The 26,427-nt window shown below is 34.2% G+C and overlaps 1 protein-coding gene across 3 annotated transcripts in view; it reads left to right on the top strand.

Annotated features, from left to right (window-relative positions):
* Positions 1–560: 560 nt before the first annotated feature.
* The window catches only part of Mct1 (Monocarboxylate transporter 1), a 41,808-nt gene continuing 15,941 nt past the window's right edge, over positions 561–26,427 (top strand). Inside the window, exons 1-2 of one of the 3 annotated variants that reach the window (XM_076136476.1) lie at positions 561–787; positions 21,967–22,512. In XM_076136476.1, the coding sequence (XP_075992591.1) occupies positions 22,362–22,512 (151 nt within the window). In that variant the 5' untranslated portion in view covers positions 561–787; positions 21,967–22,361. Of the gene's footprint in view, positions 788–7,971; positions 8,155–21,966; positions 22,513–26,427 lie in introns of those variants that run through there. The other 2 variants (XM_076136474.1, XM_076136475.1) reach the window with 2 other exon arrangements.

Genomic DNA, 26,427 nt, shown 5'->3' with positions numbered 1-26,427 from the left:
TACATATATTACGAATGTTGAACAAACACTAAGAGCAAATTTTCCTATTACAATTATCTGCTAAATGTGTTGTTTGTAGTTCTAAAGCGAACTCATCATATAAGGGAAATAATTAATTAGTTTTATAATTTTGCGGATAAACCACTCAGCTAAGCCAATTAATCTTCCTAAACCTAAAGTTGTATTCAAATTAGTTAGTAACTTATTTTCTAGCATGATTAATCATTTTCATAAAATTAATTAATCACCCTATTTTATTTAATCGTGTGTTTAATTAACGCTCCTTTCTCAACATGAATTGTTATTCTAATTAACAAAAGTATTATTTATCCCTAGAGCTAGTTTAAATAAGCTGAAACATTGAATGTGTAATGTAATGTAGTCATATCGCCATCTCGGCTACACCAGACGGAGGAATAATTTAGGAACGAGACAGAAAGTTTTATTTGAGCGAGGTGAAGGCACGAGTCGAAGTTGTATCATGTGCCGCCCGCCTTCGCGCATTCAGTCGCCCATCGCCGGCCGCCGAAAGCGCCGCGCGCGGCCTTTCCACGCACTAATCATAACCTGTACACGGCCTACTGACACAAACATTTACATTTTAATCCTTCTCCAGGCAAAATGATAACTGTAAACCTTTTTATTAAAATGTAACAATATGTGATGTGATATAAAACTTAACTCAGCATGTGTCTAACCCTTGAATTTTGGCAAAAGAAATAGGGCGACCGATTCAAAACAAAGGTGTATATCGATTGTGTGTATGCGGTTGTTTTAAAGCGATTAGGTATGTACACGAAGATTGCTTATCTGACGATTATTAAATTATATTTCATGCACAAGTGGTAAAAAATAATATTCATATAAATACTTCTTTTAATTACGTAGAAGAACACCTGTTTGAATCGTAGTTTCTCGCTAGATTATTTTTATTTTTCTGACACAAACTTTTAATTATGATGCACCGTATGAGAAGTTTATTATATACGTAAATACTTCAAACTATTAAAACTTTTTGACATCCCTTGCTTTCATATAGATTAAGCTGGAGATAAAACGTGCACGTGTTCATAAATACTTTATTGATGTATTATGTAAAACTTTAGGTATATTTAATACGTGCAATAATCTTAGTAGGTACTTGAAGCGAAAACTGATACTGTTTGTTGTAAATATTGATGGTGACAATTTGAGTGACTTTAACGCGACTTATTCACTATTATTTATCATCGTGTGCACTACCCATGCTCGGAAATATATCTGCTACTATCTAAATTGACATCCGATAACGATCGCAACAACATGTGATTGATTGATATAAGTTTTAAAGATCGGTACATAAACTACTTTTAAATAAATGGGCCGGCCATAAAATCACTCCTTTTACATTTTTTAAACCCTAAAGTAATTTAATTAGCGGTTCTATTTTTGTGCGGATTTTTCAAGTTAAAGTTAAATTTTGTTATGCCTGTTCAACGTTGTGTTGGCAAAACTAAACTTATTTTATAATTTTATATTAGGAATGCACTTACCTATTATTTCTACAGAACCATATATTTAAGCTGCCTTGAAAATACTCATAATTTATCTCATATTCCGATCAAAAGAATCCCATTTGCAATTTCAATAAAAAGACAATTGATAAGATAAAGAACAGTAGTTTTTGAGGCCATCCTATTACTTTTTACGTCATTGTTGCATCTTCATTAATCAGAAAACAATTAAAATCACGTAGTGTTACTAAATTTTTACCACGAGGCTAGAATTTCCCGATAATTGTTTATTATGTCAAACTTTATTTCTCTTAAGAGTCTATAATAGAGTTTATTTATTTGCCTTAATAAAGAACTGACGTAAGAGGTAAAGGATAATGGAAATAATGATTAAAAGTTACGAAGTAAATGCGGAAATTTAAGGCGGCAGTGTGCAATAAAGCGACACGGCCCGTAGTAGCCTTCTAGTAGTAAGAAGCCTTTGAATAATTCAAGTGCAGCACGCTCCACGGTCGCGGCCGACACGTGCCGCCATTCGCCTTATTTTATACCTTAAGAAAAATATGCTAATATTAAAGAAACATCAATATTAAATTAAGTTTTGCTGCTTCTTCGCTTAAATAGGTCAAACATTCTTTACAAGTAAAGCCGTCTTGCCCGCGTCATCGCAAAAGGTGACCTCATATCAATTTTTTATTGAATATTTGTGAATAAATAATTTCTTTCTCTGCTGGATAAACAGTAAGTTATTCATTGAACAACAGGTCAACCGTGTTAAAACTGTAGCTGAAAAGGGTATCGCAGATTCGTACTTTTGACTTTCTAACTTTCTTGAAATCAAAAATGAATAAGCCTTTCGCTCTATTTTATAACTAGACCTACAGTTAAAGTCATTTATATTCCGTTCCTTACGCAAGGTTAACCAAGATAGCTAAAAGACTTTGTAAATAAACCTGTCAACTACAGAAACCGTTCCTAATTACATAATACTGACTAGTTCTATACCTATTTGTTTTGCCAGTATTGTTACTACAAGTTCTAGTCTATTAAGTAGAGTTGTAGTAGCAGTTGTAGCGTAGCGAGTGAGGCCCAATCACCCGCTTATAATCGCGTTACTTGCCGGGCTGCGTCTGTGTGCAAGGGCTGTACGGAATACAACAACGTGAGGCCTTATAAAATTAAACTTTTTCCTTAATTGTGCTCTACTTTACAGAATAAGAAAATGTTTGAAGACGGGTTTAAGAAAAAGCCTGAGGCTTGTACCAATTTCTCAAATTATATTTATGACAGTGATTATGATTTCCATTTCCTCAGACACCCCTTTTATAACAAAATATTCTTGACGCATAAATAGAGAGCCACGTCACACAACGTGCAGAAGGATAGTAGTACCAGGTCACTGGGCGATAGAAAAAAACGTTTTATTGAGAATATTTATTTCTAAAACACGTTAATTCATACAACATGTAATCAGCATCGATTTTACTGAACGATAATAACAGTTCATAAATATCGACACACAAACTCATTCCTGTATTCTTCATACGTTACACACTATAAATCTTAAAGGTATCACAAATCTTTACCCATAGTCTCGGACAGAAGGTTTCACACACCCATTTTTTATTGGTAAAGCGATTTATTACTTTGTTGGGCGTACAGAGAACTGTAGTATCGGAAGTTTGTAGAGAAATCATCGCACTAACGGTTCCTCGAGGAAATATGTTTATTTTCTTTTCGACACAAGTTGAGGATAAACTTTCATCTGAAAAGTATTTATTGTCTTACTTATATTCGATTACAACCTTATACATACATTCCATAAAATTTTCGTAATTTAATGTAAAAAATAAATGTTTCAATAATCTTAAGTAACTTTTCTACTTGAAAGACAGAAGCGGCTGGTAACTTAAATACACAAGTATGATCCATGCGGGAGTAACGCCATTCGTAATGATGATCATGATTACTTTTCTGCAATTACCCGTGACGTAGTTGGCATTTGAAAAATACAACAACATACTTACTTAAAGCCCTTTATCGTAAACACTTCGTCTAAGTTAAACTATCTTTCCTAACACATCTATTCAGGTAAATTTACCCAACCAAAGCTCGTCTCGACAGCCCTATGAAATTGAGACGCTGTTTCAACGGGTGCAAATCAATTGTGCGAATATTGTAGCGATGAGCGATGTGTTTATCCCCCGATTTTTACGCCTCTCTATTTCATTAAGCCCACCGCGTCAATAAAACAATTTCTTTGGACGAAAATAACAGTTTATCAAATTACCATTTCTAAACGATTTGTTAGTTTATTAAGTTGGAAAATGAGAGAGTTTCATTCATTTGCTGTAACTTTATCTATAAGATAGCTTATGTAATACTTATCCATAACCCGTGAAACTAGCTTTTAATATGAAAATAACAAGTGTTCCGTGCTTCAAAAATTATGTTTATATAAAGGTAATAACATTATTTTGATAAGAATATTTCACGCTCTCATTTCACGAAGGAACTTTTGTTTGTCGTTGTTGACACTGACATGGTTACCGTAGCCTAAATAAACCGTAACCGGTCACCACGAGAAATTAGGGCAGGAATACAGATGTTTCATAAATTATTATTTGTTTCAGCGAATCACAATAAATAAACTGTTAGAAAAACTAACTGAAAGTGGTTCTCGTCTTTTATTGTTTTATTATAGTAAGATCCAAAAAGATAAAAAAGTATCTCAATCAGTATGCTTACATTTACGACAAATGTAGTCACTCTTGCTACACATTAGTACTAACTACGTCACACGTCTGATTTACAGCATCTTTTCCGCCAATTCAACTATAATGTGAATTCAGAATGTTTTACACGTTACCACAATGTTTTGGCATTCCTGCAAAAAATATAGTGAAGCAAAAATCCTCGAGCTAACAAAACACTCGGTCAATGTACCTTTAGCCATTAATCTTTGATCCAAATATACTTGCAGTTATATGCGCGCCGTTTGATGCATCAAAACACGTGGGAAACACTGTAAAAAAAGAAACGTCACCGAGAGAAAATTGGAACCGCTTCAATAACTTTGCAACGAGGAACAGCACCTAAATCTGGAATGTTACCAAATGCACACGTAAAAGAGAAATGTACATAGACGAAAGTATACGAGAATAAAGAATTTCGAAACAAAGGAAAGACTTTATTCGAAGTGTAAAGTAAAACTGATGTAAATATAGTAGCTACAATATGCGCGAGGCGGTCGACCTTTGCCCACATATTACTTTGCGAACATCCGATGCATGTATTATGATAAATTTAATACCTATTTCATTTTGTCGGTGCATCTTTCTTTGTCTATCTTACCAAAGGATACATCCAACACAGTATGCATCATCGTCGCAAAAGAAACGGTTTAAATATTTTCCGTCCGCTATATCGCCAATTAATGGTCTGAGTGAGCCATCAAATACATACTTCGCTGTACGTACTAGTATATATGCAGATTGATTGCCTGCGAACGTCACACTGATCCATTTCCGTCCCTTACTTGTGCTGACTGATAAAAACCGTCTGTTTTTATTCCATTCCGACCTCGGGATTTTATTTAAATCTCCCAAGAAAGCGATTAGATTTTATGCTACATAGTATTGTTTGCACTAAATTGGTACGAGCGCATTGCGCATATAAATACTTATGAGACATCAGCTTTTATGTTTCTATCGGTCGCGGTCGCTCAGAAATATTTATCGTCATCCTGAGATTTTACTGCTATAGCTAGAGACACGATACTGTTTACACGCGAATAGGGTTTGTTGGCACTGAATTATTTTCACGAAGAACATCGTTGGCCTCGCGAGAAGTGTGTACTAACTGGTTGACCTCCGGCTGATATGCCACCAATCCGATCGGCAAACGGCATAAGAATGAGGGCATACTCAATCGAAGCAATGAATGAACTCACCCGAGCAAATTGCACTCTACATTGTTACATAATGGCTCAGAAAATCTAATTACCACCATTCCAGAGCAAATTGCCAATATATCAATATCACAGGTATATTACGTAACATACGGTGCGATTGTTTTAAAGAGGCTGGAAAGAATTAATACCTTTAATATGATCCCAATACCGGCGCTCAGTGATGCCGGAGATAACCCAGATTAAACCGAGTTAGTCCTATATCCACGTAACGGAAATTGATGAGAGCCTTTCGTGATCTTTTTAACAAATATAATATTCGCATAACATTTACTCATAGGTATTCGACGTACAGCCTCGACGGCGGCTTTTCTTATAAAGTACTTACGTACATAATCTTTAAACGTATTATAAATGTGCTACAACGTTTGAATATTTTTATCCACTTAACATATACAAATGCTGAAGAGTATAGTTTATTTTGTGCTTCACTGCGTGCTACTACCGACTGTAGACTCTAGGGAATTACTATAATGGATTTTCATTACACCTTTACGATAAATCAATATGGATGATAAATCAATATCACTGCCCTAATGATTACACTGGTGTACTTCAATGTATTGATGTTTAACAATTATAACAAAGTCACTTATGTAATGTAAACTTGGTCAGCGTAAAGCGATCGCACCACGTGTATGTTACGAACATACCAATATTGTACGCATGCCGTACAAAGCCATGTTGCTTGTACAATTTATACACTTATACATAGTATATTGTAGTTATACAACATCATACATCAGTCATCAGTTTCACTGCATACTTACGACAGGTTTCTTCATCATAAGTAAAACTTACAATCAAATTTTTTTCACCACTATACTTCTGTTAATTTTGATAAAGAAACTGACCGTCAGACATTAAGTACCATAGTAGGAAATCAAAATGAAACTAAGGACGTCCTTTATTTCTTTCTTACATCTTTAAAATATTTGTCACTGTAATGTGACCGTAATTAGTCAACACTGTTGATGATTCAATTTAATATTGTAATCGCTTATTGCAAAAGCATACCGACCCTTCTGCGTTCTGAGTAATATGAACTTCTGACAAAGCAACTGAGTACTTGCAAATGAAGTAACAATTATTCCGATAAATAATTCCAAAAAGTAGACCTACTATTCTTTTTTAATCTGGCTAATATTGGCTAGTAATAAATAGCTGATTCTCCGGCAATTTCGAAGAATAAAGCTTGAAACAATGTGTTTAGGCGAACTCATTTCAATTAACGTAATGCATTTCCCGGAAAGTCCATAAAAAAGAAACAGGAATTGCGCGTTGACATTTTCGTGATAAAGGTGTTGGTTATTTTAAACGATGAACAAGAATTATACTTTAAAATATCAGTGTTTAGTCACAAAAAATCTCAAGTCCTTTAAGTTCAATGTACAGGACCACACATGAATTCTTAAATGGATTAATAAAGTGTTCTCTCTTTGCCCGCAAACCAACTATGAACATAAAACTGTAATCATTGGCTATATGACTTACCGCTCGTTATAAAACAGCTGTTACTCGCACGTGATATCGCGGAAAATTTACCTTACGACGGTAAAAATGTCACCTCATCAATATGTTATAGCCCTATAGGAAATCTCTGAGATAATTTTATCTGACCCAGTAACGTCGGCTCTTTGATGTTGAAGGATACACTTATATCTGATAATCTTCAACTTTATAATCTTATTGTAGATAGAGACCAGAATTAACTAGATTTTCTAGATTTCGTTGGTCACGACTCCTGGTCCAGCCAAGTGAAAGCTTTTAATTCTTCCATCCATAACCCTCGATAATAAAAATAGAATAAAGTTTGTCACGAACAGGTGGCCAGTGCTGACTTTTCTTTTGCCGTTGTTTTCAAAACAGAGAGAGAATTTTGAAGCTGTCGATATTTTCGTTCAAACTACGGACACCACGCGCGAACGACATGATCGCAGTTTTCACATAAAATCGTATTTAAAGTTATTTTTAGTCGAGATTTATGTGTCGCCAAGCATTTCTTTTCGAACTTAATCTTTGGTTGAGTAGGCTAACGAGCGGGAAAAAAAATACATATTCACATTTTCGACTGTTTTTGTTCTCTAGAGGTCATGTAAAATGCAACCAAGATTTTATTTCGTGTTAAAATATTTATTTTGCTCTACGTTTTTTCTGTCGCTAACGAACTCGAGTTCAAGATATTTTCAGACAAAGTCAGGCATAGAATTATAAACTACTAAATAAAGTTACAAATGCATAATTCTTGTTTATATTATAAATAATTAATAAAAACAAGCTTGTTAGCAATTAACTGCATTCATCCATAAGCCATCAATTTATTGCGCACAAAAGATAAACAAAGAAGTGTCCGGCATGGTGTGTGACAAAGACGTACAAACAATAATTGTGTAATTTTACATATACATCTCAAAACACACAAAATAATGCAGAAAGTGATATTAGATAGGTGATGATTTTGATAATATTTTATCAATCGTTCGGGTGGTGTTTCCTCGTTTATATCTGCTCACATTTTCAGTCAGAGAGCGGGAGCGCGCGCGATTACACGCCCGCACACTCGATACACATTACGATTCCATTTATTTCTTTCGGTGCGGAGTTCACTTAAAAACATTTAATTTTTGTTGAATACTGAGTTGGTGGTTTTTGTTGACCTGATATAATAGAAGTTTTATTCATAATAGGTAGGTGAGTGTTTATATATTTTTGTGTTTCGTTACTAAATTCAATCATGTATTTTGAATTAAATATAAACAAGTGCATCTATTTTACAACGCATTTATTGTGCACTTGGAACGTTGCAGTTTTCCGAGTAGTCATCGTACATTTTATTTTATTTATCTACAGACCATGAAAACATAGAAGCACGTGCGCCAAGTGTTATTTTTGGCGCGCATTCTGACATGCATTTTCTTTTTTTACAAAGACATTTTGGTGGCATTGCCCTCAGTTTTTCTTTATTACTTTTGTGTCTGTGGTTCGAACATGTGTGTGAACAAATAAGTAATGTCAATATAATTTAATTTTCGATAGTTTATCGTTACATTAGTACATTTAATAACGAGTGGTTAAATGTTTATGTTGAACACGTGAGGTCAAATACATATTGAATTGCTATGTGTTCTTATCTAATTATTGATTCAGACTGAACCGAAATGCATTAATAATGCACCAGATCCATTCCAAACACGATTGTTCTATTCTTTGTTGTGTATAGCTCATTAATACAGTAGGTATAGACATTTACCTGTTAATTGCACACAATAAGGTCATTGATGTTATTACGGGTGTTCTAGTTTATGGTACTAGTTTGACATAATGACGTACTATTGTTCTTCTACGTACTTAAGGAATAGTATTAAAATTAAAATCAGTCGATCTTGACCGTAAAATCTTAAACCAAAATATAATAACTACTCAAGATGACGTTTGTAGTTTTTTTTAAATAACATAAATAAGAACGGTTGACACAAACGATAACTTTTTAATGTGATTTAGTGGAAATAAATCTTTACGATATTAAAGAAACGCCTGGAGAATCGTATAATATTCACAACGCAGATCACGAATATATTTTCTTAGTACAATATCTTGTTTTAGGAGTAAACGTTTGTGGAACAAAGTAAATAACGTACGTGACGATGTTTCGGACGGTTATAGTTTGATGTAATACAAGCACATTGTTTACGGGCACCATGATGACTCATTTCATTCATCCGCACAGCTGACTACTATCGTACAAACCTTGCGGATACAATCAACACAAACGACAAGGTAGAGTTATGGAAATAGTTTCATAATTTTATTGACAAAATTAGCACATTATTTGTCTGTAGCATCGGTAGTGTATCCGACTGCGGACCACGAAGTCCCGGGCTCAATCCCTGCTCAGACAAACTGCTGTAAGTGTTTTTCAAATTTATTCTCAATAGTAGTCCGGAGTTTGGTAACGTGCCCGTTATATGGTAATAGGCTCCCTATTACAGGGGGAACAAACATTGTTAATGGCGAAGTAATGTAGTTAATACACCTCTACCTGGCCCTTTAGGTATAACAGGCGTGATATGTACTTATGTATTTTCTTTATAATGTAAAACAACAGTTTATATAGCAACAAACTTATATTACTTATTCAACATTTCAACCGATTACTTGTCCTAAATGATCGTCCAAGTTCATCGAACATTTTATATGGATCACTGAGTGCATCTGGCCATGAGTGCCCCTCTGATATAATAAACAATTATCAATTTTCGCTCATTTATTATCAAATATTTTGTTAAACAAGTATATATCAGTTTGTAAACTATTTTTTCAATATGTTAAGATTAAAACGGTCAAAGCGCCAACTCACTAATTTATTGCACTGTTAACTCTAGAAATTAAATAAAAAAGTTTGAGGCGCCCATAGCCAGTTGCGCTCACCGGTCGGTAAACGATCTGTGTGTTAAGCAACCCCTGGCGCGGTCATTCCATAGATGGGTGACCGCATAGTGGTATTTGAGCTGGGCGTCTCCGTGCTTCGGAGGGCACGTAAAAAGTCGGTCCTGGCTGTTGTCACTAAGATAACAGTCGTTAAGCCATGTCAAAGGCCTCTCGGGCGGCTTGAACAACTTTGACACCAGGTTGACCACTAACCATACGACGAACGAACGAACGAACTCTAGAAAAAATGCGTATACTTGTTTATTAATGCTAAATTTAGCTAATCCATGCTTATTATCCGGTATAAAGTTAATCTCAGTCTAGCCATGTTTATAAATAAAACGGTAAATTTGTACGATAAACCTGTAATCCGCAGTTACTCGCGATATCATTGTATATAAAACATATCAATGATATATAGTACAGCCATATAATGGAGTATTATAAACTATAGTACATGATCTACATTTTATTATGAACACGTGCTATGATATTGTGCATTTTCTGACAACTATTTCAATCAACGCTTTAAGAGAGTCTGCGTACGAATACATATTGGCTTTAGTCTTTTTCAGGCTGTAAATCGTGGGGCGTCGTTACAATCATTATAAAGTTTCAGACTTCTTTTCAGTTTTTAAGAGATATAACACAAGTTAGTTATAACAAGCAAAATCTTTTGCGGAAATATGATCGCACGTTTTTATTTTAAATTGAATGTAATCCTGTAATCTCTTTTCGATGGACCAGATAGTCCTATCTTAATTAAGTATGGCGATAAGTTTAAGCATATGCCGATAAAGAACAATAAAGTTGTGTAAATGTAAATTATTTTTTGGCCTCGAACTCACGATTATCGAAGTAATTGTCCGCAATGTAAACAATTAAATTGGTGATAATTTGTTTCTTACAACACGTATCTATAGGGATTTTGATATTCATTTAATAGGTATACTGATCAAGTTATTTTATTAAGTGTAACTGCAATAATTTCCGTAAGTCAAATAAGTTCTGTAAATATTATAATAGCTTAATATGATATTATAACATTTTATGATGCCTTATTTAAATCATATTAAATAAGGCAGTTAAAAGTACGACCAATTAAAATAATAATTTTATGTGAGTATTTTAAATTGACGATTGAATTGAATTAAACAAACCAAGGGCTAAAGAAAGCAAAACTAATTTGTTGCTTCAATATTCATTCACAAACAAATGATTAAGTATGCAAAAAATGTGCAAAAGAAGTCAAGTTCGTTGGTTTACGAGGCCAAGATTTTACGTATTCAAACACGGCGCGAATAGAATGATGTAAATTCTTCCGTTTTTATGTTCCTGCCTCGACTCTAGTGTATACAATTTATACAAACTACTTTCTACCGAAAAATATATTCCTCTTTAACACCAAATATACAGTTATCTACATATTTCAATTATGTAATTAACAATTATCTGGACTCGGTACAAAAAAATTATAGATAGTAAGAATCGACCTTTTATCGAAACCTCTTTAATACAAAAAGTAATCAGCCATTATAATATGTCTATCTCAATAACGGACTGACTACTTTCTGTCATTTTCTTAAATTTATTCTTTTTAATTTTAAGCCGCTTTCTACAACAATGAGTTGTTTATTTTGTTTTATATTTATATGCCCGGGATAGAATTGTTAAGAATATTTGAAAACGATTCGTTTCAGAAATAAACGGATTACTTGATATTTACTTTTATGTAACATTGTTATAAGAGGAGCAGCTGTTGAATCTCACCGTTCAACGTCGCCGCGCCGTTACGTACAAAACGAAACTTGACTTAAGGACACCGAGAAAGGGATTTAAGAAGGAAAATAGACAACCAAGAATAAAACGCTTAGATCTTCAAACCTTTTAAACGCAGATTGCAGTAGCATGGTTTTGTATTATGTTATCATTGACAATTATAAACCAAGTGCATACAGATGTATTGATATGAATAAGACAAGGGACGTTTGTAAGGAACGTACCAAATCGCGTTCTTTGGCGTCTGCTTACAACTCTATTGGAAAATGACGCGATTTTATGTATGTAGGTATGTACATAGAATATCAGTTGAAATTGTTTTTCCTTTTAACATCAGTAAAGTTCTCTGGTTCACTTCACATGAATAACTGTTTTGCAGATAAGAAATAATGGCCAAATCAAAATCATATTTATACTACCTACGCAATACCAAAAAATGATATGTTAAGAAGCTGTCTCCGAGTCTTTATTTTAGTTTTCATATCATAAATTCCTTTCTACAGCTGCTAAAAAAATCGAGGTAGTCCATCTAGAGCACCCGTTTAGCACTTTGCCTTACTCATCTATATTAGACAGGTTCTCTTCATGGACTAGGCTAGGTGCTATTCGAATGGCTGCTCTATAACCTCAAAAAATCGTTAGAAAAAACATAGTTGTTTACATAAACAGTTAAAAGAACACAATAAACAAGGATGGGTGATAACTGGCTGACACTGGATTGGGGTGTGAACAACGCTTTAGTGACCTTTAACTTTGTTCCGATAATGTAGTGATGGGCTTGTTCGCTAACACAATCATTATTGATTATAGCGTACATATTGTTTTAGTATTGGAACTAATATTAAGTTAATGGCATATACTTTTTAATTATTGAACTTTACTATTCCATAATGAAAAAAATCTTCCAAACCTCATGATTTGAAAGAGGCAAGAGAAATTTGTAAGGATCTTTTCACATGGCGTTCTTGGTCTCTGTCTACCCCTATGGGTTAAAGGCGTTATATTATGTACCTCTATGTAAGTACGCATGCACCGTTCCACTTTTATTTAAATAAGAAACCTTAAATGAAGCGCAGCAAACAGCTTAGCAAGGTAAATATCATTAGGACAAAATTAAGTCCAAAAACATTTACTTTAATTGACAGTCAACTGTGTTTGTAAATCGCTTAGTTGCTCATTATCACTAAGTATTGATAACAAATAGTTTATACTAACGAGCGTTCCGAAGAAAGCTTATATAAGCTGATTTGTAGACCGCAGTTTGAAGTTATTTCTCCTATCGTTCACTTCACGGATCGGAAGTTACCCGCATAATCCTACTACTATTATAAATGCAAAAGTTTGTGGGTATGTATGGATGTTTGTTACTCTTTCACGCAAATATTACTGAACCGATAACGATGTGGTATGTAAGCCGAAGACCATACACATAGGCTACTTTTTATTTCGGAGTCCCGAGGGATCGAGATTTACGTTAAAGGTTTCCACGCGGACGAAGTCGCGAGCCGCCTCTTGTTTCTGTATTTACGCCACGATAACTCACCATAAATATCATCTCTTCTCGTAAGTACAGTTAAGGATAATTAGCATTGAAAATAATTTTACCTGTCACTTAAAATTTGATAGGTCTATTATAAATTGCAATAATATTTCACCCCGTCCATAACATTCGCCAAGCGCGGGTTGGCATACTTGGCACACCATCAAAAACTTAAAACCTTTCTACTCTTACTATTTGATACTGAAAACGCAAAAACGATTGAGTAAAAAATGTGTGGTTAATTACATACCTATTTAAATATTTTAACCCTTAACTGTCCCACTACTGGGCAAGGGTTTCCCGAACGAGAGATTGGTTAGGTTTTCCATTTAATATAACTTGTACCTATTAAAGAGTAAAGTCATAAAAAATCTGTAGTTAAAATATCAGTAGGTATAGTAAAAATATAAACGGTTGTTTGTTGTTCACTTACGGTACAAATTTCCATCTCATGATTGTAAGAGAGACGTAATAGCTCAGTGTGAGGGAGCCGCGGGAGTTGTGAGTAGTGCTTATGTAAATGTGTTTTGTGGTCAAGGTCCCAAATATTGATTGTACATACCTATTGGCTTAAGTGACGTATTTATGGGCCGGGGGAGACATTACCTAAGAGTTATGTTAGTCTTTGGGGAACTGTTCATGTTCAAGTTTAATTCTATTATGTATTTTATTGCGAATATATAAGCTTGTCTAGTGTCTACAACAAGACACGAAGGTAGTCTAATATTTTACGTATAACTTTCATGAATCCTTGTTTAGAAAAAGTTTATTGATCAGTTAAGTTATTTGCTTAAAAATCTTTAATATTTAAACGATTTAAATAAACAGGAACGTCTATCAGATTTTAAATATGATTTGTAAAAAAATTCTGTACAAAACGGATAAATACGCCTACTTATTTCGTGAAACATCACAATAGTCCTGATTACACAGAACGCTTGAACACAGTCGCTACAATCTATTATTCTATTAAAGTTGAATTCCCTATGAAGATACGCTCCAATCGTATTTAATCTGAACTGATATATAATTCAGATAGCAATTATTTATCCGGGCATCAATTAACCGTAGGCACTAAGCACATTAAGAGTACAGCGTGAGTTGTGAGGAAGGCTTTACTTAATTACCAGACGATTGAAACTTGAAAGTGAAATGAGGTCTTAACTAGCGGATTAGCCGGGAAAACGATGTAGACAAAATGCTTTTTGCACTTCGATATTTTGAATTTCAATATCAAGAAAAAAGATAGATGTATTAATAAATAAAAATACCGGCCAAGAGCGAGTCCGACTCGCGCACGAATTGTTCTATACCAATTTTGATATGTTGTATTAGAAATGCGTAATTTGTAAAAAAAATCTGCTTCCTAGCTATTACGGTTTAGAGGTACAGGCTGGTGACAGACGGACAGACAAACAGGGGAGACTTAGTAATAGGATTTCGTTTTTACCCTGCGAGTACGGAACCGTAAAAACGTAATCACCGATCATAACACATAGCAACAATATAAAACCGTGTACAATTTTCAGTTATTTATCACTATATCAATGTTTACTCGTAATTATGATTCACTTTGGACAACGCCCATTGCAGGATATGAGATAGTGTTAATAGGATTACAGACAATCGTCATTTATATTTTAATTGACAATGTTATCATTTTACGAATGTTACGGGCAGATGTTTAATACACAAAACTGTCCAAGTGCCAGTTGGACTCGCGCACGAAGGGTTCCATACCAAAAATACACTTTTATTGTAAGGGGATCCCCTAATATATATTTTGTTAGTTTTTGTTGTTATAGCGGCAACGGATATACATCATTTGTGAAAATTTCAGCTTTCTAGTTATCACGGTTCATGAGACACAGCCGAGAGACAGACAGCAGAGGCTTAGGGTTCCGTTTTACCCTTTGGGTACGGAACCCTAATAAAAATTACCTCAACTGCATAAACACTTGTATCCTGACAGATCTTTTAAAGATAAAGTTCTACTATCTAAGATGTTTGTTCGATAACAGTGATATTGATTGATGATTTTGATTTAAAAGACACTTACATCCGCAAGAGATAAAAATGATAGTTACCTTCAAAATATTTAAGTATCATCGTTATAATTTTTTGCTCCGTCATAGTGACAATTTATTCTTTTAATTTTTAATTGTTATCATATCTCAGGGAGACGTTTGCATTGCATGTTATAAATAGTCTACATATTTATCACGATCATGCATTTTATCTTGGAGTGCTTAACTTTTCGGCGCAGATTACACTAGTCGTGGTCGTAACAGGTCTTCATATGTACGGATTCGGAATCATGATAAAGCCAGATCTAATCTATTCTGTCGTAACTCGTATGGTTGGTTGTCAACCTGGTGTCAAAGTTGTTCAAGCCGCCCGAAAGGCTTTTGACACATGGACCAACTAAATATTTACGTGCACTCCGAAGCACAGAGTCGCTTAGTTCAAATACCACTATGCGGTCACCCATCTATAGGTTGACCGCGCCAAAGGTTGCTTAACCCAGTGATCGTTTACCGACCGGTGAACGCAACTCAGCCAGTCAGCCTGCGACCACGGCCCTAATAACCTTCACCAAACATTCTAAGGTATAATGTATGCTCACAGTACCTGTAATGACTCTAAATTGGATGGTAATGTTATTAAGGTTCGGTAATTGGTACTTGAACTAATCTGAACTACCTAAGGAATGTCAAGTGTTAGTATTACTATAAATACCTACGTATTCCTACATATAAGTAATAATCATTGAGTATTTCTATACTACATATAATAAAGTAATAAAAAATATAATAAATTCTATATTATAAAGCTGAAGAGTTTGTTTGTTTGAACGCCCTTATCTCAGGAACTACTGGTACAAATTGAAAAAGTCTTACTTTTGGGTAGTCTATTTATTGAGGAAGGCTAAAGGCTATATCCGACTGCCTCTGTGGCGCAGTGGTTTAGGTCACCACGCCAATACCACTGCGTCGGGAGGTCGTGGGTTCGATTCCCACATAATTGTTTCGGGTCTGGTTGTGCTTTGTGTCCGTTGTTTGCATGTTTGTAAAAGTCCCCGCGATACAAGAGCAATTCTTAGTGCGGGAGTTGTCTTTTTAAAATAAAATAAAAAAAAAAATATAACATCACGCTACGACCAACAGGAGCAGAGTACCGGCAAAAAAAGTTACAAAAACGGGGAAAAATATGATCCATTATGTGACGCAAGCGAAGTTGCGCGGGTCAGCTAGTTTTATAATATAGTTGTTCTTATTGTGTGGAGCTGATCATTTTTATTCCGTACAATCGTGATAGCTCGACAAAACTTGAAACGAAAGCCATCGTGGATCCATTGTAAGAGATATTAGAATAGAACCAAGAGTTAATTTGTTCAGGGATATTATTCAAACGGGGATGATAAATGTGAACTTTGTTATTCTTATTCGTGCTTTGTATAATAAGATATTAACTTAGAAAAAGATGAAAGTCTGATCATAGAAAAAATAAAAGTACAAATAAAATAAAATAAATAAAGTACAGATAAATAAATCAGTATGAATATTTACTTAGAAAGCTCCATTATCGCTGATTTATTTTTCTTAGCAGAATTTTCGGACAAATCCTCACAAGTTACAGTCTTTTACCGGCGAAGTATAGCAGTCCAGATAAATGAAACATATTTCAAGTTCCTATGTCCAAACGCATGAATACAAGTAATTGTGTTATCAATCTTCATGTGTGTTGTGTTTATCATCGTAATAAACTAATCTTTGTTGTTTCAATAATAATTACCTAATTGTTATGATAAATATCACACAATTTGCAACTTGTAATGATTAAACACTAAACGTTTAAATTAAACAGTCTTAAATATCGATTAGCAGGAAAATTACAACTCGTTTTAAAATTAGGCTAAACTAGTAAATAATTTGAAATACTCGATATAATTGAGTTAAACGTTTTCAACGCAGTTGCCCTTGCAAAAATGCCTTGGACTAATCACTAGCACTTCTAATTCTTATCAGATGAATCTAACATTGTGGAATAACATTTACCTTTTATCGAGTATTTATGTTTCAATTTTACGAGTTTTATATTACTGTACTTGAAATACTAACAATATAAATACGAAATATTTTTTTATATATTACTTTCCATATTATTATTACGTATAAAATAATACAGAAAGAGAAGTTTTGGATGCCGGTTCTTCCGTTCGAAAAACAAAGGAAATTAATAGAAAAAATTTATTCGTGGGAGTACATAATAATAATTATCCATTGTCGTCGAGATAAGGAAAGCGATCCAAATAAAAAGATGGATTTCTTGTGTTTGTCTCATTATCATTCATGGAGCGAGCGAAATTGAGGTACGAATTCGTAAAAGGACCTTTAACAGCTTTCTGATCTCAGGGACAACGAAATATATAACTGTAGCTTATCAAATTCTCGTAGTAAAAGACATTTTCTGCCAAAATAATACGTCTATGTTCATTTATCCGTTTCTTTGAAGAGTTCTTTGATGTACGTACATAATAAATAATAGTATTTACGATTGCACTACATATAATAATTTTGAAATCGTACCGATACCTAGGGTAAGTTTTACAGCTTAGAAATAAATGTTCGATAACTTATCTGCTAGATAAAGTGACAGCAAATGTACTCCAACTACCGCCAAGATTCTAAGACAAATATTTAGAAGTGAAACCGGACCTTAATGTCCGATATTGAGTTGTAAAGATATTATTAGGTTAAAAAATTTCCGACACGTTAAAAACATAGCCAAACGAAAAATAAGGTTAATCTATTTAAAACAACGGAAACATTTTATCGGATATCGCTGAAGTTATTTATATTTTGCTGTGTAATCAAAACTGTGGCCACAGAGACGTCACCGGCTAAATGACCAATAACGTCAGACTACACGACCTTTTATCACGTTCCGATAACAGAGAGATGTTGGGAACAACGTGTGTTGTTCCAACTTTATACTTTAGCCAAAACACATACATAGTATCACGGCTGTTATACCCGCAAGTGTTGGCAAAAGTATATAAAATATTCTGAGTTATGTTAGTTTTATGTGAGCGAAGGCGAGCTTAATGGCATAAAGTGAGCACGTTACCAAACTTCGGGCTAGTATTAAAAATATTCAAATATAAATTAAAAAAGCTCATAAACTCTGCCCGGCTTGGAAATTGAACCCGAGACACTTAATTGCTAGTTCAGACTAGAGAATAACCAAGCTTTCAATAAATATTGAGTTGCGATACTGCTGACGCTTTTTAAAACGTGCACGAAATACGTCACTATTGCTTAAAAAACGTGTCTTTGTTGCACGTGTTTGCACAGGTTTCGTTTAGGTGGTGAAATAAATCAATAAACAAAACACACTTGCAGTAGATATAGTGAATACTGCATATTTTATTCTTTGTAATTATATCTTGTTCTAATATACCTTAGTATTAGATTAAACTTGATCTCTAGAGAACAGATAAGTCATGCTACAACATTGTGTTGTAGTAATTAACTCGGCTATTACTCATCCATACATAATCTCTACCTGAGATCGGAAAATTTTGCCCTTAGTTATATAAAGAGGAAAACAATTCCTTTTAACATTTATTATTTAATTAATCAGTTTATTTACAGATTACGATGCACGTAGGTATATAATAAAATATGGGAATTATTATGTTCAGCACTGACTAGTACTTAAATGCATTATGTATTTTTATAATAAAATATTGGTTGATAGCTTCTAACATTATTCTATTACGCCACTAGCTATTTTTTTTTACTTGGATCTATTTAATGATTAACCCCCGGTTTCTGAGTACATTTAACCGTAGTTTATGTATTCAATAGCGTTTATTTATATGAATTTTGACACTATTGAATAGACAAACTACCGCTAAATGTACCTCAGAAACCGAGGGCTGTTTTTTTTTACAGTCGTTACGAAATGTACATAATATGTTAGCGCTCCTAGTTTATTAAATACGGAATCGAAAACGGAACCGATTGGAAATAGGAAGCTAAAAGTCTCAACGGAATTCGCACTTGCTTTTGAACGTGTGCCATATTGAGTTTGTCACATGTTAGCAGACACTACGTTTGAAACCTGGCGTTTAATATTCATAATTGAATACAGATTTGGTGCAAAACGTAAAAGACGTTCCCCTAACGGCTAGTAAAACATAAGATAGCCAACAAGTGGAGATTTTCTTTAGACGCGATTACTGTAGTAACAACAGTTACCTGCCGTCAATCTCTTATTTGAGCGTATCAAAATAAAAGCGCAAAATCTTAAAATGAATATTTTTCCTAAATCCAGCTGTATGAAAAGTCGACTTAATAGCTCGTAACCATGGTAACGGCCACAGTAACTCTCGGCCCCGCGGCGCCCTTGCTAATAGGAAAACTGAGTGGAGATAGGAGACACCAAACACACAGATTTTATCGATGATGTTCATAATATGATTAGATGTGTGTCGTACTAACGAAATGTACCACATTTTCATACAAGAATTAGTAAAATTATATCTGTATATGTGTATAATAATATGTAATTGTTGAAATAATGTAACACAATAAGGAGAGTACAGCTTATTCGTACAATATAGAATACACGTATAGAAAGCTAATATCAATACATACATATAAAACTCTTCCGTTACTGAGTGACTGACTGACTAACTGATGGATAATGCACAGCTGAAACTGAGCGTAGAAAGTTGCAATTTGGTATGAAGATTCCTTAGGAAGTGTAGAGATGCAGAAGGGGCCGAAAATCCTCACGGGCAAAGTCGCGGACGAATAGATAGATTAGATAGTCTGTTAATAATATAATCAACTCATAGTTTGCTATGTAGCAATTACAAACGTTTAAAGCTAAATTGATTCATATTCATATGAATGCCGTTATCATTTCATTAGTCAGAAACAATCTGTAGGCAGGTATAAGAGTGTGTAAATAAAGCCATGCTGCGTACTTTCTTGTATCATTATCTTATCATATAGAGTAGGTAATGTTTTCAGCGCGTTATCGTGGATCAACATTGCACCGTGCATTTTCCCAGGCTATGCTTACATTGTGTAAATAACTCACATATTTTAATTTGTTTTACTTGTGACGTGACAAGCATGTCAAGTCACAAGAAAAATCAGAGTATCAAAATTATTCTTGTTATCAAACACGACGAAGTTAACAATAAAATAAAGAAATTGAAGATTGTTCAAAATTCTCGTTATTTGTGCTAAATTTAACTAATATTACAAACTATTTTCGTACAAAACGACTAACAATTTGTTGGGTAAACATAAAACTTTATTCATAACATTACCACAATTTGCGACCTCGTTCTTCTAACCCCTAATATTCTACTTTTTATTGAGTTGCCGACTTCTAAAACAATTCCAACTTGCTTTGAACACGGAAAATTTCATACCTGTTTGTCTGTATTGTGTAATTTGTAAACTTAATAGAATTTCATTATTTTAACTTGGCACGAACTCTAGTAACCCCTGGGTATATACACGATGCACATAATACGAGATACTACTTTATACTGTATTTATCCTTAATTAAATATCTTGAGATAGCGGTAAAGAGTTATGGCTTTAATACTAGAATCGTGTGCACTAATCCTGAATTATTCTCTGAACGTATTTTTCTTAGAGAATCTCTCGTATAGCATTACTTATTAATCCATCTTCAGTAAGTCTAAGATAGTTAATCTTAGATCTTGATAACTGATTTCTTTCGTTCATCGCTCAATTGTTGTAAAGGAATTTGACATATCTTCTTGTTATCGGCGGTATGCCCGGTGTTAGGTAGATAGTAATCTAACAAACATTGTTCACTCGTTTAGATTTTCAGAAATATTTCATAGATAACAATGTACGAACTGTCACAATCTGAAAAGCACTAGAGATTATATTTGTTACTATCTTCAAATAGGTTTATCGCTCGTTTTAAAAATAACTGACGGTTCGGTTTCTTGTGTTTTAAAATATATTCATAAATAAATAAAATAGGGAATTTTAGCACTGAAAACATTATCGTTGGGTTTATTTCTTGTATTTCATTTATTTCATACCCTACAAGATGCTAATTTATTCTGGAAGTTCTTACTCTAAACTCAATCCGAAGGGTGGTATTAACTAAGTACTTCTCAATATATAACTTTTTGAAGAATACTACCTAATAGCCACCATCATAAAATTATCGGTTAAGCTTATACGGCGTTACCTAAATCGGAGACTATTACGAGCTTTGGAACATTTTATAGACATAATACTGGTATTAAAAAGACATTTTACTTGGAAGTTTCATTTTGATATTATGTGTACATAAAATGAGAAAGGAAATCTTTTCAAATTTTTTTTCTAGAGATATAATCCTTCAGTTTCATAACACGAGCGCTTATAGCTGAATGTCTGGCACACAGGAAAGCACGGGTCAATCGAAGTGTGCGGTTGGACTACGACGCGATGCATCGTTCCACAACGATTCCTCAGGGAATACGTTAAGCCAACGTTATTACCACACACATAAACCTATAAGTCTAACGACTGTGACCTCAGAATAAAACTCCATTTGAGTCGCTTTATTGTGTAAATAAACATAAGTAATTGGCTAATGAATAAAATTGGAAATTACGACTTCAATTTGCACGATTGAGGAAATGTCACCTCAGTATTCTTTTATTTGATCTGTTCATTAAACCACTTTATTTGTTGTTTCAGATGAAGAACTGGAGGGTATTCAAATTTAAAGACCTACACTGCAGATAGAGTGGAGGAAAATGGTCTATGACTACAGATAGAGACTCAAAGCAATAACTTTCTATATCTTCCGCAATATTTGCTTCCTGTGCTCTTTCAATACTAAACTTTATACTATAAGAAATATATTATATACCGAGTAGTACCTGTACATAATATAAATAGAAGCACGTGAATAAATCGAAGACATATCCTAGCGACAATATATAACAAAATAACGTACAACATATTTTAATATAAAAGCAGGTTTTAAAGAGGTGATATTTAAGAAATCTTAAGAATTCATATCAAGTAAACTGCCTTAGTGACAGAAAGATACCGTGCCAAAGAGAATTATTTAAGATTGGTACTGAAGAATGTCTCACGACGCAGAGAAGAATGAGAAGAACGGGAACGGTGCCCCGGCGCCGGAGAGTCCCCGCGAGGGCTCCGAGAGTCCCGCGCCGCCGCCCGACGGAGGCTGGGGGTGGATGGTCGTGTTCGCCTCCTTCATGATCCACATCGTCAGTGAGTACCGATATTTATGTCCTACTATATTGTATATCCACTGTACACGCACTTGAAACATAAGTTACGACTTTATGTTCGTTTTACTGAAACATACAGCAAGAATAATATTATGTAAATTATTTTGCTATTCACCTATTTAATTTTGTAAAGGATCAAGTCAGTCCACAACCACGAATTCATTGAATGGCCTTAATTATGAGCACGTTATAAAAGGAATGCAAAATGCAAGTCTTCAGAAATATTTTTGTATCTCTCCATAATACACCGATTGGTAGATAGGTCTTTTCTGTATCACTTTTTGTATCAGTGACCAAGTAAAAAAACCCTTTAATATGTTATTTGTTTAATCGGTTAATTGAAAATCCATCTGGAATTTCTTAATACAAGTAGTCGATAAAACCCATGAACTGCCAACCGAACGTCATTTAATATGTTAAGTTGAACCAATAATTATACTTGACAAACGTTTTGCGCATATGTGTTCATATACCTACCACGTTCTAGGAAGCACTTAAAGTCCATAAGCGCAGGAAATGGGCACGTTGCCAACTTGACATACCATTTAAGCCGTCACATGAAACATTATAACATTTCACCGTTTATTGGGTTTTTTGTAAGTATTTAGAGACAATTAAGGACTTTCAGAGATAAAATAGGTACCTGCATCTATTTTAATTAAAAAAACAACAATTAGGATTGAATATGAGGGTTAGTTTGTACTCAATATTATTTTATTTGTGTTCAAGGCACACGTGAATACTAAATTCATTCAAGTTTTTGCACTCACCGGGGAGCAAACAAACGTTATAAGACGTTCCGGCACAAAGTAAACTGTTGTTATTTCCAGCATATAACATTTCCTACTGTTTATCAAACATTTGATATCAAACAGCGGGATTATATTACAAATATTATACTCATGTTTTAATGTATGCTAATATTAAACATAAAAACACCTGTCATCTCGTAAAACAAAAGGCCATGAGAACAAAATCACTCGCGTTTTATATCTGAAGTACATCGTTCGGAATAATTTAGCATCGTAAATACTCAGCAATGAAAACAATAATAAAATGCTTTCAGCGAATAGAAAAGATAAATACCCAAACAACAGGACAACGGTCTCGTTTATCAAGACATTTATTTCCTGACGCAGGATTTATGTCAGCTTGACATTTCACCCTTCATATTAATGGAGCCAGCACCTAGTTCACACTTCATCCTTTTATAAATAAAGAATTGTACACCGCTGCGATGAATGTGGCTCATTCATTAAATGTACAGCTCTTCCACTGTCTGCTCTATTCGCAAAGGGAATCTGGAATATCGTTATCTGAATTGTGCGCCTGTTTAGAATGGTTAAATTCATTTTATTCGTTTCATTGCTTTAATTTTCTGCCTTTTAAGTAAATTGTTCGTGTGCCCAATTTAGTACTGTAATAACAGATTTGTAAGCTACGGGCTTCGTTGCAAATAAACAGAACAGGTTTAACTTTTGCATTTATTTTCCACGCGCCTCTACTCTAAAGTGGTTTTATCAGGGATTTACTTATCAATGCACGAAACGCTTTAAGGACAGGTCACTACAAATTACGCTCACTGTAACAATGTATCATATAAGTGTCATTTTATCTCTTCAATTATAATAGTATTTATATTTCAGCGTGTGCATATCTACACGCGTTGAAACGTGTGTCTTTTATCTACCTCAAATATGTGTAGACAATAAACAGTTCAATACAAATTTACATTTTTATGATGAAATACCTCTGCCTGAATTGCCTAGATATTTATTTAATTTGACATGTATAAGACGTGTGATTACAAAATGGCACTTCCCTGAAAATTGTTTGTAGAAGGCTCGTGGGAAACTTCATCATAACTCGGGGAGCAAATATGAAAGAGCTTGTTTATTCCGTCGCTAGATTACTTGAGTGAAAGATGTGGTGTCAGTTTCTAGGTATTGGGTAAATGTGCGTTGATAAGTGTCGTTCTCATGAATGAGTTTCGCGTGACGAGGATGTCAGAATTACGCGCTACGTGGTACACGGGTCATACTTGACGTCACATCCCGCCGGGGACGCGATAATTCGACTTATCAGGATAAATGAAACCATCTTTTATCTGAGTAGATCTGGACATTTACGATGTTTTCTGGAAATTACCGAGTACCGGGCGTCTTAACTCTTACTATTACATTATAAACAGAATAAGTTCGCAATTTTCAAAATATCCATTCTTATCTTCTGAAATTGCATTATCATGTCATTGGGTCACGCTGAAAATATATAACTGATAAATAATGCAGTTATCGTTTCAGTAACTAGTACGTTCTAGATATTTAGTAACTTATGTATGTTAATTTTACCATTTAGGAAAGTTAAACTCGTGTATAATATTAGGATCTGCCGACAAATGTTTCAAGTGACTAAAAACTTAGTCATTATTATTATTAAAGGTAACAAGCAATAGTCAGCGTAACTGTAATACCCAAACTTCAATTAATAGAGCAAACCTAACCTATTTCAATTTAATCTTTAGTATAACACAGCGATAAAACGTTAATGACAATAAAAATAACTTAGAGAGATAAGAAAAATTAATTCTTTACAGAGTACTGAATGTCTCTAGGGAAGCAAATGAATATATATTTAATTTCGGTAGTTCTCAATCATTCATGAACACATTACGTATTCAGAAGTTGTCCATGATTCACCTGCCTTACTGCCCTACCTGAAGTGACTCTACACCTGACAACAGTATGTCGTAGCAACCGATTACAAAATATCTATAAAATTTTACCTAGTGTTAGTGACGATATACACGTCACGATACATGTTTTTCAACGGCGTTTATTGTATAGGATGCTGATATCGCGTTCTGAGTACCAACGATATCGAACTGATTGCCAACCGATTATTAACTTCTGATGTAGTATCGCGTAGTTCCCTAATCTTGATAACGTAGCGGATTATTAATATAAGTTCAGTGGTTGATTACATCGCAAAAATAGATCAATCATTGAGTTATTTTTACCCAAAATTATTTTGTTCTGACACATATTTCGATATTAATATTTCAGTGCATATTTCTCATGAATTTGCGATATTAAATTATGGGTTTAACGAACTTTACCATTTCGTTCCTGAAAGTACGTTAATAAGGGTTTATGAAGCAACGTTTCTTACGTAAATGTGAAATTTAAATCTTGTTTTATATTTGATGTTAAATTGTAGTTGAAAGAAGATCTGATTGTTTTATGAGAGCACGCTCGGAGCGCTGCGCGATTTGATTTACCTTCGCAATCTTTGTAATCAAGGATCGCATTTAAATTTAATTGAGCCTCAGGATATAATGTGATCTAATAAACAGTAGGTAAGATACTCGAGACACCGCTACTGTTGCGAGTTCATAAAATATACACCTGATTTTGAAGCAGGCACTTAATTGGCAAATGTACATTGTACTTAGATACTTAGGTAACTTATCTGAAGAGCTCTTGTTATCGAACATTGTACTCTATTTCATATCTTCATGCACAATGTTCGTGCACGAATCGTTATGTCCATGATACATTTTCAAAAACGGGATTTACTTTACTATACTTATGTTAAGTCCTAACATATCAGATAAAGTAGCTGCTCAGTAGCGCGATTCTCTACCACTCTCGACTATCTACAACCGGCTAGCTTTGGAGTAATTCTGTATGATAATCCTATCAGCGACTCTATCGGGCGTCGTAGGTACTACTTTTGCAGTAAATTTTAAATGTCAAACTCTCGTTACTCGATTGAACCGACTACGCGACTGTGGAGAATCGTGTTATTGCTATCAGTTGTTTATTCAACTTTCTTTGAAAAATGTAAATTGTCATCTATGCATACCTACTCGCTTCTTATGTTAGGTCAAATA

Source organism: Anticarsia gemmatalis, chromosome 3 (genome assembly GCF_050436995.1).
Source record: "Anticarsia gemmatalis isolate Benzon Research Colony breed Stoneville strain chromosome 3, ilAntGemm2 primary, whole genome shotgun sequence".
Classification (NCBI taxonomy): domain Eukaryota; kingdom Metazoa; phylum Arthropoda; class Insecta; order Lepidoptera; family Erebidae; genus Anticarsia; species Anticarsia gemmatalis.
Note: the sequence above shows the minus strand (reverse complement) of the source record. Positions and strands in the feature narration are given on the sequence as shown.